The 18,569-nt window shown below is 42.1% G+C and overlaps 1 protein-coding gene across 3 annotated transcripts in view; it reads right to left on the reverse strand.

Moving 5' to 3' along the window:
• The window catches only part of Trhde (thyrotropin releasing hormone degrading enzyme), a 415,327-nt gene extending 401,649 nt beyond the window's left edge, over positions 1 to 13,678 (reverse strand). The window contains exon 1 of one of the 3 annotated variants that reach the window (XM_085843166.1): positions 11,925 to 13,678. In XM_085843166.1, the coding sequence (XP_085699292.1) occupies positions 11,925 to 12,829 (905 nt within the window). In that variant the 5' untranslated portion in view covers positions 12,830 to 13,678. The remainder of the gene's footprint in view (positions 1 to 11,924) is intronic. The other 2 variants (XM_021175200.3, XM_085843167.1) reach the window with 2 other exon arrangements.
• Positions 13,679 to 18,569: the final 4,891 nt, after the last annotated feature.

Genomic DNA, 18,569 nt, shown 5'->3' on the forward strand with positions numbered 1-18,569 from the left:
AGAAATAATGGCTAGTTTATTGTGTATATCACATTACTCCCTAAAGCCTAGGGCATCCAGCAGATACAGATAATAAAATTGAAATCTAAACACTCTCCTCAAATGGCAGGGAACCCTCATGGACCCTCACTGGGAAATATCAGTATCCTCAAAATTGAAATTATTCAATCTACCTATGGTAAAAATAAATGGCTTTGAAATTTATTGAATCTTGGTGCAACCCAAAACTTCTTTTACCCAAACCAACTTTGATAAGTCTAAAGCTTCCCCCGGATAAGGAAATATACCAGTCTTATTTCCAAAGTATTATAAAGTTCAAATGGGGAATGAAAGGGTGAAAAGTCACATCGCTGTGAATAGCTGCAGCAGGCAGGCAAAGAGCAGCCATCACTGGTCCACAGGATCTTCATCCTTCCCTGGCTCCAGGATTTACATTTACAAAGCACAGTCCAGAGACGGATGGATTTTAGAAAAAAAATGGTTCATCTTACACATGGCTTCGTTTTGCTCGGTTGGTTTATTTTGTTGGTTTTCTTCAGGGGGTAGAGGGAACTTATGTTACCCACATCAACTGAAGTCCAGAAATATTAGTATACAGTGATAGAACTTGAGATAAGTGATGAGGTGAGACCATATTTGTACCCCTTTTATTACAGTATAGCATTGGAATGCTTTATTTTATCGCTAGCTATTAATCTCTTAGTATTCCTAATGTAGAAATTAAATTTTGTCATGGATATGTACACACTGGAACAAATATAGTATATATAATGCTCATGGCTAGCCATTACTTCAGGTACTCACTGATGTTCTTAGAATGTGTTCCCCATAGGTAATGGGAAGCTATTATCACACACACACACACACACACACACACACACACACACCATAAATATATAAAAACTATGCAATGCACAAAGTAAACAGATATATATCAAATATAAGCTTTCTGATAAAGCTATATTTCATTAAAACTAATTAGAAGACACTTCTACCTGCCTTTATAGTCTACAGTTACAAATGAAGACATTCAAGTAACTAAAGGACACCCTTATAACTAAGAAATAGCATAATAAGAGCCAAAGAGTTTGGCTATAAGATTGTCTGTAATGCAGGTCAACATCAGGCACTTCATAAGACATTAATAAGTTTTCAAGTTGTTTCATTCAAAGGTTCCTCCTTCTATCAGTAGTTCTTCACCATGCCCCTTGCTATAACTCAGGGTATATGTTGGCTAATATTGCATGATATACTTTCATACAGAACTTAACCTTGGCTTTACATTTGATTCTCAGCTTATGATGCAGGCAAATGTTAGCCAACACTACATGTAAGAATGCGTCTTGAATTTGATTTGCTATCCAATCTCTATGTGTTGCCATATCTTTTAGGTCGCATTGGCTATCTCTGGGGAAACCATGAGGTGTAAATATTCACACTGTTTTTAGAAGTATGGAGCACAAACTTATTACCATTTATACATTGTAAAGTTTCATTTTTGAAATAAAGCAAAGGAAGAGTTTTTTTTTTAAATGATTGTTTGGGGAGGGTTGAAAGTATCATTCAAATAGCACTAGGCTTGAACATACCAGACCTGGCAAGGCATTTAACTGCCTGAACTTATTTTTTCATTAGTAAAAAGAAAATATTGTTTTCTTGGCCTTTCTCACTAAACTGCCAAAATGATAAAACGTAATAATATGTGGGAAAGAAGTTTTAGTTATAAATCTTCATACAAACAAAAGATTAAAGGTGGAAGAAATATTAGTCCTATAAATTGCTAAAATAAGAATGTACACCCAGTAAGTTTTGTCCATAGACACACAGGCAATTATACCAAAGCTGGGCCTAGAATTCACACAGTCTCTATCTAAATAAAAACTAAATACTGCATACTAAAAGCAGTAAAATTAATTTTTAGCTGATAAAAAAAAATGGTTTAACTCAACTCTAGGTAATAATGAATATTCCTTGAAAATGTAGGGGAACCATGATTCCTTTCTGGGTGTTCTTCTGCTGATAGTAATACAGTGTTGCATAATGAAATGCCAGCACCTTCATGTCAAAATGCGCTCACCCTTCCCATACTTTATATCACATAATGCCTGAGAATCTTATCTTTCAACTTATTAATTAAAAAAGAAAAAAAAACTACAGCGCTTAGTTTTTCTCTCCCCGGGGCTATTTCAAAGATACCATGGAACTGCATATCTGAAAAGAAATACTACCTTTTCACATCTAAGTATCTGAGAACTTCAGCTCCAGTCTTTGAATATATAGATATACTCTGCTGTGTGAGGCTTCTCACTGTATTGAGTACTTGGGCTGCTTTCAAGGAGATGCAGCCATTTGTTTGTAAAGTCTTCATAATCAAATTGAGTGTGTGTGTGTGTGTGTGTGTGTGTGTGAGTGTGTGTGTGTGTGAGTGTGTGTGTGTGAGTGTGTGTGTGTGTATGTGTGTGTGAGTGTGTGTGTGTGTGTGTGAGTGTGTGTGTGTGTGTGTGTGTGTATGTGTGTGTGTGTGTGAGTGTGTGTGTGTGTGTGTACGTGCAGTCCACAGAGAGAGCGAGAGAGAGAGAGAGAGAGAGTAGCAGAAAAACACTTCTGTAGTTCATCATCAAAGACATTATAATGAAAATGTATTCATTTTTCATTAAAAAATAAGATGTCTTTGACATTAAGTAAAGAAAGAGCAGGAATTTACTAGAGGTAAAAATCTAAATATATCTTGGTCCATAAGAAATTAATAAGCCAGATATTCATGCACGGGAAATATGTTGTTCAGTCTCTTTTTTGCCTTATTTGGTCAATATTGATAGGGATGGTAGCAGTTTAAGTCAGGGTTGAAAAGAGCTATCAAGATCATCCCGTAGGTTTTTTTTTTTTCTGTAGTTAATATTCTTAATGAATTCATATACACAGTATATATCTATGCAAAGAGGGCTACCATATATTCTGATAATGTCTAAATGAGGAAATACCAATTTCACAGTCTGGCACCTGAGGATGACAGCAATTGAATTTTAATTCAGTATTTAGAAAAATCAAAAGCGGTCACTTGGTAAAGAAAGGCAGATAGACCGGGTTGCATTTAAAGGCTTTTCTAGGTTCAAGAGCTCATAACTAGACAATTAGAAATAAGATATTCCCCAAATATGGAGTTTTCTTTTTTAAAAAAAATTAAATTACACCTACAGTAGGTAGGTGCTGCATGTTCTTCCAAGTATTGGCTCCTCTCATTCAATTCAATTTTGAGTGTCAAAGTTTGGGAGAAAAACAGAAATATATATGGTTTTTATTTTTCCTATAAGGTGTGTAAACCATGAAAATATATGTAAATACAAGCCTAAGGGGGTGTTATACCAAAAGCTAAGGCAAACATGGAAAATGTATGAAGTTGTATTTGCTCAGGCAGGGCTTCTTGGCCTTGACATTACTTGCATTTTCGACTGGGTAATCATTCATCGTGTGAAGCCATGTACCTTTCCACTACAGCCGGTAGGATCTTCTGTAGCTTTCCTCTGGAATAAAGGTGCCTCTGTTGGGAACCTGTAGCCCCAATAACTCAAAGGCTTCCTGGATACGGGAACATGAGGATTGTCCTGAAAACTTGGATGGAAGCTTAAAGATCAGTGAGTAGATTGTGAGCGAACCGTAGTGAACACAGAAAGCACCCGTTCAGAAAGAGTTTGACACACGTGTGGATCTACTTCTGTTTGGCCGGCCCTGGACCTATTGAGCTTCAGTGTCTGCCTCTCACCTGTCTCACCCTGATATTTCTCTTCTCCAATAGTCAGGACCAGTGTCAGGCAGATGCCCTCATCAGAGAGCAGTACCTGTAGGATTTTAGAAACATCATTTCATCTCCTGTGCAAACATTTCATGATCACCTTCGATTGGGGGAAAAGGAGATTTCTTTCTTGTTTTCTGTCATTTGAGACATCAGAGAGGCTTCTAGAAAGGGTTAGTTTAGAAAAGAAAATAAGGATTTTGGTGCCTGAGTTAATTTGAAGTGAGTTTGAGAGAGTGGCAGAATGCCAAGTACGAGAAACACAAGAAATTAATTAACATATAAAGCCACTTTTACACAACAGCATGGATAGGAGACGCACACATCATAGTCATACAAATACACACACACAAATACACATGCACTTACACATATATACATACACACAGAGATACATACACACACAAATGTTCACTCACATAAAATCAGCAAAAAGAAAAACAGAAGAAAAGATAACAGGGACAAGCGTCTCAATGTCTATTTTCTTCTTGATCTGGCTTTTTTTTTTAAATGTCATTTTTTTATCTTTTAATGAATCTGCTTATTAGCATAAAAAATGCCACTCCCTAAAGTGACTGTCTTGAGGTGTCATTCCAAGAGTGTCACTTTAGCATAACCAGAAAAAAAATGTAAGCAACATGCATATATTTTAATTCTCATCTATCTAAAATAAATTATTTGATGTTTTTCTTAACAATTTGTCTATTTGACGTTTTGACATAAGAGGGAGGGCTCGGATCTCTCGCATTGCCTCTGAAGGATACAAAAAGAATTGATTTCATGTTCCTGCGGAAGTTCGCCAGGCAAGTTACTTGTGTCAAGTCATTATAATAACATTTAGCAGAAGTAATGCATTAACGTTGGTTGATATTGCCAACAAATTACAGTATGTGATACAAAACAGTTTCTGCTCCATTATTTTCAGTTTGCCTTTTTTCCCATAAAGGTAAAATAGGCAGAGAACGCCAGCATTTGCATAACACTTAGCATGAAGATTGATTCATGACTTTTCAATTAGAATCCAACAGAACCAAGAGAACTCCATGCAAAGTGACAGCACACAGTTAAAAAGCTGTCGTGTGGGCCTCATCTAGGTACTCAGCACATAGCATACAGCGAAAAGATAATTTTAAGATTTATTTATTTAATTAATTCCATGTGCATTGATGTCTGTCTGTGTGAGGGTGTTGGGTGTCAGATCCTCTGGAACCAGAGTTACAGACAGTTGTGAGCTGCCATGTGGGTGCTGGGAATTGAACCCTGATCCTCTAGAACAGTAGCCAGTGCTCTTAACCACTAAGCCATCTCTCCAGCCCCCAACAGATATTTCTATAGCAACTGCTACTGCATTCCAGTGTCACAAGAGTTCAAGGTCAGACACAAATGCCACCAGCCCAAATCAGTGACAACACTGCTCATCACAGTGACTGGTTTGTCACATTGAAGCTACACATGCCCTTTGAGAGTCCACCAAGTGACAAGGTCATGAAAGTTACATACATACCATTTCAAGTTTAGGTTGTTAATCAAAATGCAAATTGTTACTCAATGACAAAAACATTTTAAGCCAAAATGGGTCTTTGTTTAGACTGTGTGTTTTTATGTACTTCAATGAGTCATTAAACCTCTGCCACTTCAGAAGAGAAGCACTCCTGCTGAATATTCAATGCTCTGAGCAAGTGTGTAGTCTATTTTTTAAATAACCATTTTAGTAAACTAAAAACATAATGCAATAATGCCAGCAATATGTATGTAGGAAGTGGTGCATATGTGAATAATTCGTGTTATAAAAACAGAGCATAATACTCATAATTGCTTTCCCATTTATGCAGTACTAAATACTCTTATCAGAAGCGAGTACTAAGTACTGGGTCAGCATTGATGAAGAGTACTATAGTGCATTAAGATTACTTGCCCGGGTCCTAAGGATAGGTTTTTATAAGAATAAATAAAGTTAGTGTCTCAGATTCATTCTTTGTAGATTGGAAACAGGCAAGGCACTGTGTGTCATAAACTATAGCTACTGTCAAAATCCACATGAAGTCTTGGGAGCAATACGTAAGCCTAAGACCCAGTCTCTCGATTCTTAGCATTTGTCTGCTTGCTATAATGGCGCTGCACTGAGCCTTCTGTGCTTGGTGACTGCTGGCAGGCTGCCGTGCCATAATAAAAGAGTTTGCCTGTTCTTCTGCTCAACAATCTTTTGCCCCCCTCAGTCCTCTCTAGTTCACAAGGTTTGATCTCAGCCTGGGATTCTGTAACCATGAAACACTACAGCTCTCTTGTCACTCTCTTCTTTCAAGCCTTTCCTCCTCCCCCACACTGCCTCCTTGAACTCTGCTTGGACAGCCAGGCAAACAGCAGACAGAGGAAAGAACCCTGTGGCCATTCCTTTACTGTGACCTCCCCCCTCCCCCCTCTGCCCCCAATACCCACAGGATGGTAAAACCCCACAGACAAACCATCAATCCAGCATAGCAGATTGCCAATCATGGAAATGGTTCAATAACGTTTAATGTCCACAGTTCTTACAAACTGTCAGACATGATTCTCAGTGTCCACACCGTTGTCACAAAGACTCTATTGAACAGTTTCATTGTCCCTGTTTTCCAGAGGAGGACCCCAAACAGGAAACAATGGGAAACCAGCCGAGATCACAGAAGCTGTCAACAGCAGAGGTAGGCAAGTCAGGTAGGCAGGTTGAGGAGCCCATGCTTAAAATAATAACAACACATATACATTCATGCATGCATGCATGCATACATACATACATAAGTATATAGATACATACATACTTTTTCGTCACAGCAGAACAACTAAAAAGGAACTCTTATACAATAGTAATAATGTAAAAGAAAGAAATAACTGGTACTTTTTAACTTCCTCTGACTGATGTTTATTTATTTATTTCCTTTTCATGAGAAAAGGTCTATACCATCACAGGGAGGGGGGCTTGGTGCACACTGGGAAGACCCAGTCACACCCTTCCTGCACATTGCTAACCAAGCTCCCTAAGTCAAGACTTTCCAGGCACACCAAGGCCTAGAGGTGGAAAAGGCAGGAAGCCTGGGCCCTGCACCCTGCCCAGCCCCTTACTCCTGCTACGTCCCAGCCACCATCCTCCATATGTGTCTGTTCATGCATCTTCTAAGACTGTTGGGATAAGCAAGGAGAGCCAGGAGTAGTTTTTCATCCTTGAATTATCCCACACTCTCCAGTGATGAAAACTGAGATGCAGAGAGCTTTGAAAAAACTAACAAAAATAAAATAAAATAAAATAAAATAAAATAAAATAAAATAAAATCAGGCAAGACCATATAAGAAATTGAGAGAATATTGATGTGCGGGTTGTAATGAGGATGGCAGCAATGGTTATGCTGGTTGAAAAGACTGAGGATCATTGTTGCTGAGATGGCATAAATATAAGGACAGGGGGGAATGTCCTGGGTTACAGAGGGTGGCACATTTAAGTTTTAAAAGTGAATAGCTGTCTCTTATTGGTTTTGTATTATTACTCTTTGAAACCATATTTGAAATGCTGAGTCCTTCATACATGCACACACACACACACACACACACACAGACTAGTAAAAGTTAGTTGAAAAAAAGCATGCAGTGTACAAAGCAAGTAAGTACTGGGGAAGTCAATAACAAACCCATTTTCATTAGAGAGAGATCCTGAACAGATAGGACCTGTTCCTAGGGGTGGTGAATACATAGAAAAACAAACTCCAACTAATCTAACTTTTTCAGAGGTTCCAGGTGCTCTCTCACAATAACAGGTGACCAAATGGGATGCTATCACAAAAGAATAAATACGTGAAAATAAATTACCACAAGATGAAGCCCAGTTGTGAAGCATTTTCTACAAGAATGAATCATTATTTAACAACTAGGACTTTTGTTGCTGCTGCTGTTGTGGCCTTATGGAGAGCACTTTGAATTATGACCAGAATTTAGTACTGGCCTCAGTTTAACCAAATGGCTATGTGTATTTGACAGGAAAACATTGAGCCAAATCTACTAGGGAATCATATAAAAATGAGTTCTCAGCAAATAGATAGATAAGAAGGTAGATGATGGATGGATGGATGGATGGATGGATGGATGGATGGATGGATGGGCTGACAGACAGACATATAGATAGATTTTCTCTCGATTTTTCAGTTTATAGCCTTCTAGAGAAGGAGAGGAGATCATCTATTCTCCCACTTAGGTATGCAAAACTCACCAACGTGAGTTGAAGGACTCAGGCTTCTTCAACATCAAAACAACGTGCTCAGTTCTCTAGCATTTACTAATATCATAACTGGTTGTTAATAAAAAAAAACATACAAAGCATCAAACTGTGTGCAATAAAACCACAGAGGAGTATATGCCTACCCAGAAAGAAAGTCCACCATATCCCACAGATTTTGGCAAAAGAATGACCCCTGATTCTCTTTGAGAACCACAAGAATTATTATTTTTTTCAATTTTCCAGAGATCATAGTAGTTTTTCTCTAAACAATCCTTTACCGAAAGAGAACGTCTATTTTTATTCTGACTTCTGTCACTTTGGCATATTATAGACCCAATCAAAGTTTGTCAAAGAAAAATAGTCTCCTTTTCAAAAGTGAATAAGATATTCATTTACTTTGGGTAAATTTCCGCCTTCAATCCGACCATCTGGATCTAAATTAAGGTACCCTACTTTGAACATGGGTGTGCACACCATCTGGCTACCCAAAAGCGGCAATTACTTCAGGTAAATGAACATTTTGCCTAATTCTAAGCAAGTGTATTCTCCTGTAAGAGATGATGGCATAAATACACATCCCTTTTATCTGCCTGATGCACATGTACTTGGGGAAAAAGTATGTGTTCTGACTAATCTCAATTTTAGGATAACTTTCTACTTCCAGTATTCAACAAGTGATGGGCTTTCTCCTAGCCAACTGAATAAATAAAAATGGAAGATTTGCCTGTGATTAAGGAATCGTGGGCTTCACTGAGAAGTTTGTCTACCGTGTGGGGAAACATAGTCTTCCCCAAAAGACAGACTTGAGCACTCTCCAGCATGTAGTGGAGGATAAAAACTTCCAGGGGTCAAAGGATGCATCATAGAACATAGTCTAATCTCTCCTTGCCAAAGATCTTTCTTACTGCTAAATAGGTTGGTACACACCTAGAAATCCACCACTCATTCGTCTATGGCAGGCAGCTCATGAAGTACAATCTAGGCATGCGACTCTTTCTCAAGAAAACAAATGAAAAAGACAATTCTTCTATAGGGTCTCTGAGAAATGGGACTAAACTAAGAATGATCAGTTAGTACTCAAGTAGTTACTGCTTCCACAGGGCTAACCAAAGCAAAGGAAACTGTGGTGTGGCTCTTGTAAGCATTTCTAGTTACCCAGTGTAACCACTGTTGGCAGATTAAGTATCTGTTCTCATTACAGAAATCATCCTATAATTAAATTGGCAAAAATAATGATTAACTAAAGATCAAGATCTGTAATCATTAATCAAATGAAAATTCTGAGTTTGTATCCGTGTCCTTTTCGAAAATGGGTTTTTCAATGCCAATTTATGTTGAAATTTTAGGACAAAAATCAGTCAATAATAGGCTATCTTTGGCTAAGTTCCTAATATTGGTCAACATTAAAATCCTCTAAGTAGCTACAGTAACAAAACCAACAAAAGTTAATATATAGAATGTTGACATAGTTGTGAAATTATTATTATACTTATAAAATTTAATAAAAATATTAATTTTGCCCTATATACTCCAGACATAACAGTCAATAAATTATAACATTCACTTGGCTATTGGGGTTGGAAGACATAAACTTTCTCTAAGATTGTATTTAGAAATAAACCCATCCTGAGATCTCGTAAACATTGAACCTTGCATTTCTTCTGGATAGCACATGTTCATCACGTGCTGGAAGGTTAAACTTCCAGCCAAAGTATTTACATCTCTAGGGAAAACTGAAGGAGAAAGTCTGAATACAAATATGGACTGTGGGCACAAGAAATCCGTTACAGGGCAAGTGGAAACATCTGGTCGTTTTTAGAGTCCTCTTAATTTGAAAGCACTGACCAAAACAAGCTGAGTTCTGCCAAATACATCTTGGCATGGTTTAAGAAAAAGAAGGAAAAAAAAACCAGAATTTGAGAGGGAGTATTTTTCTCACCACAGTAAGATTTATGGGTGATGATATGAAACTTCCTCTATTGACATTTTGACATGACGAACCTGTTTCCAAGCACAGTATGCAAACCTACCTCTTGTGCCTTTTCTGCATGTTTTATATAATTTGGGGGCTTAAAAATATTTTTAATTTGTGTTAGAGAAAGTGGTGGCAAAGGGTTTAAATTATCCATACCCAGTCTTGGGTGTTAGGAAATGAATGAGTTATGTATTAGCTCACAGGAAGCTGTATCTATCGCACTACTCCTAACACATGGAGGGGTCATGTGAGGTGACTTCACAGCACTCAAGAAATAATAAAACTTTTGTCCACTTCCACACTACAATGAGATTTTTCCCAGTCTCTGCCACAAACACTGTTTCTGAGAGTCTCTAAGTACCTTGAGCTGTGGCGCAGGGCTGGGCAAACCAAAGTTCAAGTTCCCATTCTCTGACAACAGTCTGTTGACCTCAGGTGCCCTGGGGCTGCTCTGAGCCTCAGCTTCCTGCTGTTAAGGGACTCAGTGTCAAAGGAAGCTCTACCTCTCACTAATTAGCATCCTACCTATAGGTGATGGTTTCATTTATGAGTTCAACCTGGTTGTTTGTCTGCCTCATAGTCATTTAATTAAGCGAAGTTATTTTAAATGCAATGAAAACAAGATTCATTCAGTCAGTCAGTCATTTATTCATTCATACATTCGTTCAACCGGCTTACTACCACAGGACACGCACTTGAACTTTGAAGCACTATAAGGCAGGCTTGGTTTTGGGTGATGTGCTTTTCAAGACCATATTAATCGATCCTATAATGGAGAGAGTAATACTATTATTATCACTGAGTTAGAACTTAATATATGAGCTCTGGGGCCAAATTATCTGGGTCTCACTTGGGGATCTATGTCAAAGGATGACTTTCTAGAGCTTCTATTTTCCCACCTGTAACACAGAGTGGTGCCCGCTGCATGAACCCCATAAGGACCAAGTAGTTCACTTGGTGGCGAGCAGTCAGGACTAGAAGCACCTATCAATCGAGGGCAAGAATCGTCAACTTCGACCCTTTCCTCAAACTTTCACAACTGTTAGAACTGTGGCGCAACCTGGACACAGAATTGTTGGTTCTGAAGCCCCAGTCTTTCAAAAACAACTAGGAGAATGCAGTCCAAATCTAACTCAGCAAAGGCATTGGAGACTAACTGCAAGCTCTCCCTCCCTTCTGGGTGTAGTCACTTCTGTTGGAGGCAGCTGAGGAATCAAATGGAGCCAGGAACTCTCAGGAGAGATCAAAGTGCCTCAGAGGTCCCTCTCTCTGATTCTGATCATGGCAACCACCACTCCAGCCCGCAGCCCCCAGCCCCCAGCCCCCAGCCCCCAGGCCCTGTCCCTGCTCTGCCTTTCCCTGCAAGTTCTCTTTGTGCTCAAAAATCTCAGCTTGCAATTTGGGAAAACTTTACAAAGCCAAAGCCGGGCTTGTTCTGAATCTCCCATAGTCAAGGGAGGTGGGCTTGTGAGGGGGAGGGGGCGTGTCTGACTTCACCTGAGAGCTGGGCTACTCTGCTTCCTGCTCTTTGGTTATCAACTATTTCCCTCCACTGTAACCTGAGAAGTTGTTTTCTACATTTATCGTCCTTTAGGAACTGCAACCTTTAGGGAAACAAGCAAAAGCCCAAATGCCTGGCTTCATTACCAGTCTAGAAGAGGAAGGTCCGACCTAGAGGAAAAGCAGTATTCATCTTTTGGTATCGCTGAGTTTGTGAACATAGCAAACGGTGAGAGGCCAGGCATCAGAGAGACCCCTATGGTTCGAGAGGACCATCCCACCTCACCTTGGCTTCCTTCCCTAACCCCGGGCTCCTGGATATTACAAGCCAACTGGGTCCCGGAGGTCACCGGCGCTCACTCAGCAGTGCGAGCCGCCTGGCGGGGTGGGGCAGTGCAGGGCACCGCCTCCCTCCATACCTTCTCTCCCCGTGGATCACGTAGGAGCTGCGGAAGAAGCCCAAAAGCTCGTTCTCTATCAGGGCATTGTAGATAATCTTCAGATTGTAATGCCTCTGCGCCTCCAGGGTTCTGTTCAATACCACCACCAAGACCTGCGTTTGTGGGTAGAGGAAAAAGCCTGCAACCGGGACAGCCCCGAACGCCCTGTCTTCCGCTACTTGCACCTTCTCCACCGCCACCCGGGAGGCGTGCAGTACCACGTAGCGGGTGGCGTTCCGGCACGCGATCTCCACGTTGACCTCCCCAGAGAAGGTGAAGTTCTCCATGAAAGCGGTGAGCATCAAATTGTAGTGCAGCGGCTTGAGGTGGCCGGATAGGCGCAGCTGTGTCCAGGGCTGCCACTGCTCCCGCTCTTCCTCCGACGGTGGCTGGGCAGACGGGGTCCCGGGGGTGCCCACCTCGCCGCTCTCACGCTGAGAGGATTCCCCACCCGCGTGATGGTTGCGCCGGGCAGAACCTGGAAAGCTGCTGTTGCTGTCGCGCTCAGGGAAGCCCCCGAGGCCACCGTCGGTGCCAGGCATCGCCGCGCTCGCTCCACACTCGTCGAATCGCAGGCTGAGCAGGACGGCCAGCATGGTGACAGCCAGCAGTGCCACGATGGACACGGCAAAGGCCAGCACAAGCCTCTTGTGCACTGCGATGTGGCGCTCCGTGGTGCGGGGTCTCACTCCCACCGAGTCAGCCCACGGGTCCGAGAGCCCCCTGCCGCTTGCCCGGAGCGCGGCGTCGTCTTCTCCCATGGTGGCCGCAAAGGGTGAACTGCTCTTCTCTGCCCCCTCCTCCTCCTTCTTCTTCCTCTTCTTTTTCTTCTTCTTCTTTTTCTTCTCCTCCTCTTGCTCCCCCCTCTCGCCGTCCAGGGCCATCACACCGCCTCCTCCTCTTCCCCCGCCCCCTCCGACACCCCTAGCGGGCGGGCCACCCGGGCCACCTCCAGCGCAGTCATCGGAGACCGCACGCGGGCGGAGGGCGCGACGCCGGCTGGGACCCTAGGGAGGCCAGCTCAGATTCTCTCAAGACAGACTCTGGAGGCTAGTGACGACCGAGACGACCCCCATCAGCCCCGCCTCTCTCCAGACAACAGCTGCGGATAGCGGGGCAACCAGCTCTGGGACGCGCCCCAACTTGGGAAGCGTGTCGCTCGCCGGGTGCGCGCTACTCTTGTCGGGCCAGCACCGGGCGCCCGGGCACACGCCGCCCCCGCCCCTGTGCGCCTGCGGCTCGCCTGTCCTCCCGAGCGCCGCACTCTCCCAGGCTGGCGGCGGTTGCTCTCTCCTCGGCTCGGCCAAGAGGACAGAGAGCGCTGGGGAGAGCGACTGAGTCGGGGGACAAGTTAGGGCTTCATCAGCTCCCCGCACTCCGGCAGCGTTGTTCCGTCTTCTGGGTGGGATGTGCTCGCCAAAACAGTTGCGGCGGTGGCGGCGGTGGCAGCCCGGAAGGCGCTGGAGCTTTCCACCCCGCAGTGGGAGAGGAGAGGATGGACCAGAGGACCGAGGAAAGGACTGGTGTAAGCTAGCCGGAGGAAGTCCCACGGCCACGGAGCATCCGTCCTGAAGAAGCCTTCTCCACCCTGGACACTTTAAGCAGTGGTGGCGGTAAAAGGCGTGAGGTTGCGGACTGGGCAGCAAGCCTCCCGCGTTCCGATGATGCTCTGCCCTCCGGAGAAGACAAGTGAAGAAGTGTCCGGTCGGGGCGTCCACTTCAGGTAGATGAAGGTCTGAGCCGCGTCCCCGGGGGGAGAACTGAAGTGCGTGCGTGTGTGCCAACGCGTGTGCATGTGTGTGCGCGTGTGTGCGCGCGTGTGCGTGTATGTGTGTGTGTACACGGGCTCCGGGTGTAGATTGCCAAGGGTACTCCAGCTGCATTCAGGGACTGAAACTCCCGGAGAAACGGGAAGCAGAGAGAGGGAGCGAGCGAGGAGGAAGGGAAGGCAGGAGGGAGGGGAGAGGTTTAGCGACAGAGGCAGGCACTGGGAGATTAGAGAGAGCTTTTCTCCGCTCCGTCACACCAGACACCCACAGCCACAGAGGGGGTTGCTGAGCTGCCTGCAAGAGTACATTGTAAATCTTCGGAGCAACAAGCCCCGCAGTCACCCCTCTTCCGACTCCTTAGCCCTACTGCGGATTCCCCAGAGGGACCACTGGAGCCTTGGGCTATTAGCATCAAGAGCAAAGGCAGAGCCTGCTGGGGAGGCAGTGTCAGATCACTCATCAAGCTCGCCAGAGGATTTAGACGACTGTATGTAAATTGAAATAAATTCCCCAAAGCCTGACTGCATATATTACACCAGTGTAGTGAAGCCAGGTGTGCAGCCAGAAATAATGGCTAGCAATGAACTAGTAGAGTCCTCCTCCCTCCTCCGTAAGTAAAGACTAAAGAGCAGAGATGGATTCCCCATAGGACGCATTTTATTCTGAGATTGGCAAAGCATTAAAACGTGATGCCCACAATACAATATTCAGAAATGAATGGAAGGAAAACTGTCGGTGGAGGCCCCATGACTTTGGATATTAGTAGGACAGTGTATCAATCCATACTCACGTGATTTGTCAGCTTCTTACTTCACCTAGGCACAATTCTTCTTTGCAACTCCCCTGTATCATCATGAAGTGTTTAAACTTCATTAGAACAGTTATGAACCCCCAGTGTACGCTAACAGCAAGAATCATCAAAGCACAATGCATACATAGCCTGCTGGTCGTCTTTGGACTCTCAGGAGTTTGTTGGAGTTCTCTCCACTAGAGTAGAGGGGGTGTGCTATGGAAACTTCAAAATGTGCCAATAGAGTTGTAACTAAAACAATGCTTAGAAAGACAGCCACCTCGAAGGCGACAAAGAGTTAATGACTGGCTTGGTCATTTAAAAAAAGGAAAAAGAAGAAGAAGAAATTTCTCTTTACATGTTTCTTTTGTTTGTTTAAATCCAGATTGCATTTAAGAAATCATCACCATCATTATTTTCCAGAGAGAGAGAGAGACAGTCAGACAGACAGATAGACTATTAGCTTTGGGGTAGTGAAAAAATAGGCTTAAAATAATATTGTTAAAGCCTGGCCAATAAGAAGAGCTCAATTACACAACATGAACTTTAAACTGGGAGCCTCGCTTGCAGTTCTTTTCCCTTCATCCCTAGCTAGGGTACTTGCTCAATACCACGCTTTCTAAATGTCCACTTGCATCATCATAAATGAGGAAGATGGGTGCCAGGGTGGGTATTTTTAAGCATGTTGTATGTGGGCCGCCAGCAACAGACCAGGGGAAATGCCACATTCTGTTCCAGTTACTTTTTTCTGCTCTGTTTTGAAGCATCTTTGTTCTTGCTTTTTTTCATATGGGTCTGGCTATGTGCATTTTAGGAGCTGAGAGGTTAGATTGTTTCCCCAAAGTTAGGAAATACGGTTTAGCAAGCCAAAAGAGCACCTGAGACTCCAAGAGTACACCATATTCTTTAGTACTTCAGGGCTCTGGTCTAGACATTCAGGAACCCTGGCCTAAGGGACACAGATAGCTAGCGGCTTCTAGAGTGAGTCCTGGGAGTCTAAGCACCACCGCCTAATGAAGAAACAACCTTCTTAGGGGGTCTCTGAGGCTTTCTGTCTCTAATGTGATGTTAGTTATGGAGGCTACAAGGCCATTACTTTCCAAGAACTCATGAAGATTACTGTTAGGTAACTCTCAAAGACTTTGCAATTAAAAGAAAAGAAAAAAGAAAAAACAGATCACTTACTGATTGGAAATGTTTGTCCTGACTGATTAAATTAGCAAATGGATTGTTTTTGAGACACAAATGAAGCAAATTCAAGTTTATTAACATGAAGTGGGCACAACTTATTAGCTTATTGATTCCCGTTTTGTGTGGCTTTACCCAATAAACTGAGTATCAAAGATCAAATAAGTAAATATGTGTTTCTCTCCTGTTAATATAAAGTGATTTTTTTCTCTTTTTGTAACGTCTGAAAGTGTAAAGAACCTGAGAAAGATGTGTTGGTGGAATTAAGTTTTATATTATCTTCCAAGAAAATGTTCACCCTACTGAAAACCAAAACCAGCAGAGAACAGGCAAACTTTCAGGTGGTGAACCTAAGAGCAATATTGAAGGAATTAACCACAAACACTTGGTTTAAAAGTTGTCACTAGCATTTAAGTCCCTTGATTGGAGAAAGGCTTGCCTACTGTGATGCTATAATCAGGCAGTGTTCTTCACAAGGGAGACACCTTCTCAGTGTCTGACACTTAGCAAGAACCATTTATTTGTTGTGAGAAATTCATGCTGATTTTTTTTCTTTAACTAATAAATGTCATTAAAATGTTGTCCATATTAGATCTGGGGACTTGTAAAAGCGAATATAATCTGAATATTTAAAATTCATGAAGTCCACCAGAAGTTGACTTTAATCAAATCTACACTCTGATCCTGTCGATAATCAAAATGAACTGTCTTGCATGGAGCGATGGTCTGTGCTCCTTGGTTGTTTAAACTTGCACTGCCTTTTTTTCCCCACACTGATTTGTATGTACATGCACAACTTGAGTGCCCTTGCATACTCCATCTCTGAACGTGTGATTAGCTTCTTCATGTCCAGAAACTGCTTGGCTCAGAAGAAGGAGCTAAGTCCCCACTCAACCCTCCCAACCTTTTATGATCCTATCCCACTTACTTAATCAACTCAGTTTCTTGATGTGTTAATATCAGAGGGTTCGAGGAGGTACCTTTCAGCCCTCGGGAGCTAATTTCCTCATGCTGCCAAGAGGTTTTTAATCTTCTCCATGAAAGACAAACAAAATTTGAGCTGGGGAGACAAGCTCAATCAGTAATGTGGCCTATTTTGCAAACACTAAGACCTAAGTTGGATCCCCAGGACCTATTTTAGCTGGGCATAGTAGCACATACTTGCAAATTACAATACTGAGGAAGCAGAGGTGAGGAAGTTCAGGGCCTCTCTGGCCATCCAGCCTGGCCTCCTACTTGGCAAGCTCTTGGGCAATGAGAAACATTCTCAAAAATAAAAAATAAAAAATTAAAAATTAAAAATTAAAAAAAAAATAAGTGAACCATGTTTGAAGAACAGTGCCTAAAGTAAACCTCTGGCCTCCACAAACATGCACACACATGTTCACATGAACATGAACACACACATACATACACACACGAAAAAAATTCAACTGAAAAATTTAAAGAGGAAAATGACATTGTAAGAACTGTACTGGCTAATGCACCGGAGACTGTAAACCAACCAAGCCGCTGCACTGGTAGTCAAAAAGACTGGCATGCTTAGGCCTGCAATCCCTTCCTGAAGACCACACACAGCTAAAAGACCATTGCTGACAGTCCAAGGCAGAAATCTCTGCTCCCCAGCTGAAGTGGCGCCCCCATGTGGCAGCAGAAAAACAGCATCTTGAAATCCAAAATAGTGATAATTTGATGAAAATCTTCAACTGTGCAAATCCCTATTACATCAAAGTTTTTGGTAATTCTCTATTCCACAATTTAAATTTTTCATAACATTTGACCTGAGTCTTTTATAAAGAGTTTAATCCAAAAAAAAAGGTCGCCTTTTCTATTAGAATCTTCCTCGTGAACTTGAAGATAAAAGACAGAATATGTAAGGAATGGAAGCTCCAGTTTTCCAACTAAAATTAATACCTTGATTTAACTGTCGGTTGTCTGACGTCTAAGGCATCAGCCTGAATGAAAGTGATATGTGAATCTGAATATGTCTTTTTAAACTGTCTGAAAACTGCTGAAGTTGTTTTTTTTTTTATAAACTGCCTAAAGTACCAATATATTAGCACATATTGTAAGTCCTCGGGAAGTCATACAGTTGTGCTGAAGGGAAAACAGAGTAAGTCTGTGCACAAAATGAGCCTCTCTAGATGGCAAATTTAAGAAGAAGTATGGCTGTAATCTATGATAAAATTCCCAGTCCCAGCATTCAGTGTTACATGCAAAGCAGAGAGTACAAAGAATCCAAGAAAGTTCTATTTTTCTTTGGGGGTTTCTACTGCTAGGTTTAAACTCTTCAGTGTTCACTTTGGACTTTGGGGTTTATGATCTCTATACGACTGTTCCATAAAAAAGCAAAGTATGTATCGTGGAAATGTTTGTAGTTTATTCATGAAAGCCGCAAAGATAATATGTACCAAAGTCTACACACAGAATAGAAATTAACCCATTAACTTCCTAGAGATTTTTCCACTGAACTACTTAATTTGTACAGGAGCCGAAGAAATGGGATAGCAAATTTATAAAAACCTGTGGTCACCAAAAATATAAATTTCTCAGACACTTGCTTTTATATACATATGGGAGGGAAAGTGGTAGTGCTAATCATTATCATTAATTATTAACTAATACTTGCTTCTTGCCACTACTGTTTTAAGTGTTTTGCCCTAGCTCATGTGGTCATGAAAACAGCCACCATATGGACAATGCTGCTGCTGCTGCTGCTTCCATGAGGAAACTGAGGCTCAGACAGCTAACATCTGAGGGCAGAGCCATTTAATTAGTAAATAGCACAGTTGGAATTCAAAACCGAGCAGTGTTTCTCTACCACCTGAACGTTAAAGATTGTGGCAGACTCTTCCCTGTAAGGTAAGCCCAAGGTAA

This window comes from Mus caroli, unplaced genomic scaffold (genome assembly GCF_978045245.1).
Source record: "Mus caroli unplaced genomic scaffold, Mus_caroli_1 scaffold_9, whole genome shotgun sequence".
Classification (NCBI taxonomy): Eukaryota; Metazoa; Chordata; class Mammalia; order Rodentia; family Muridae; genus Mus; species Mus caroli.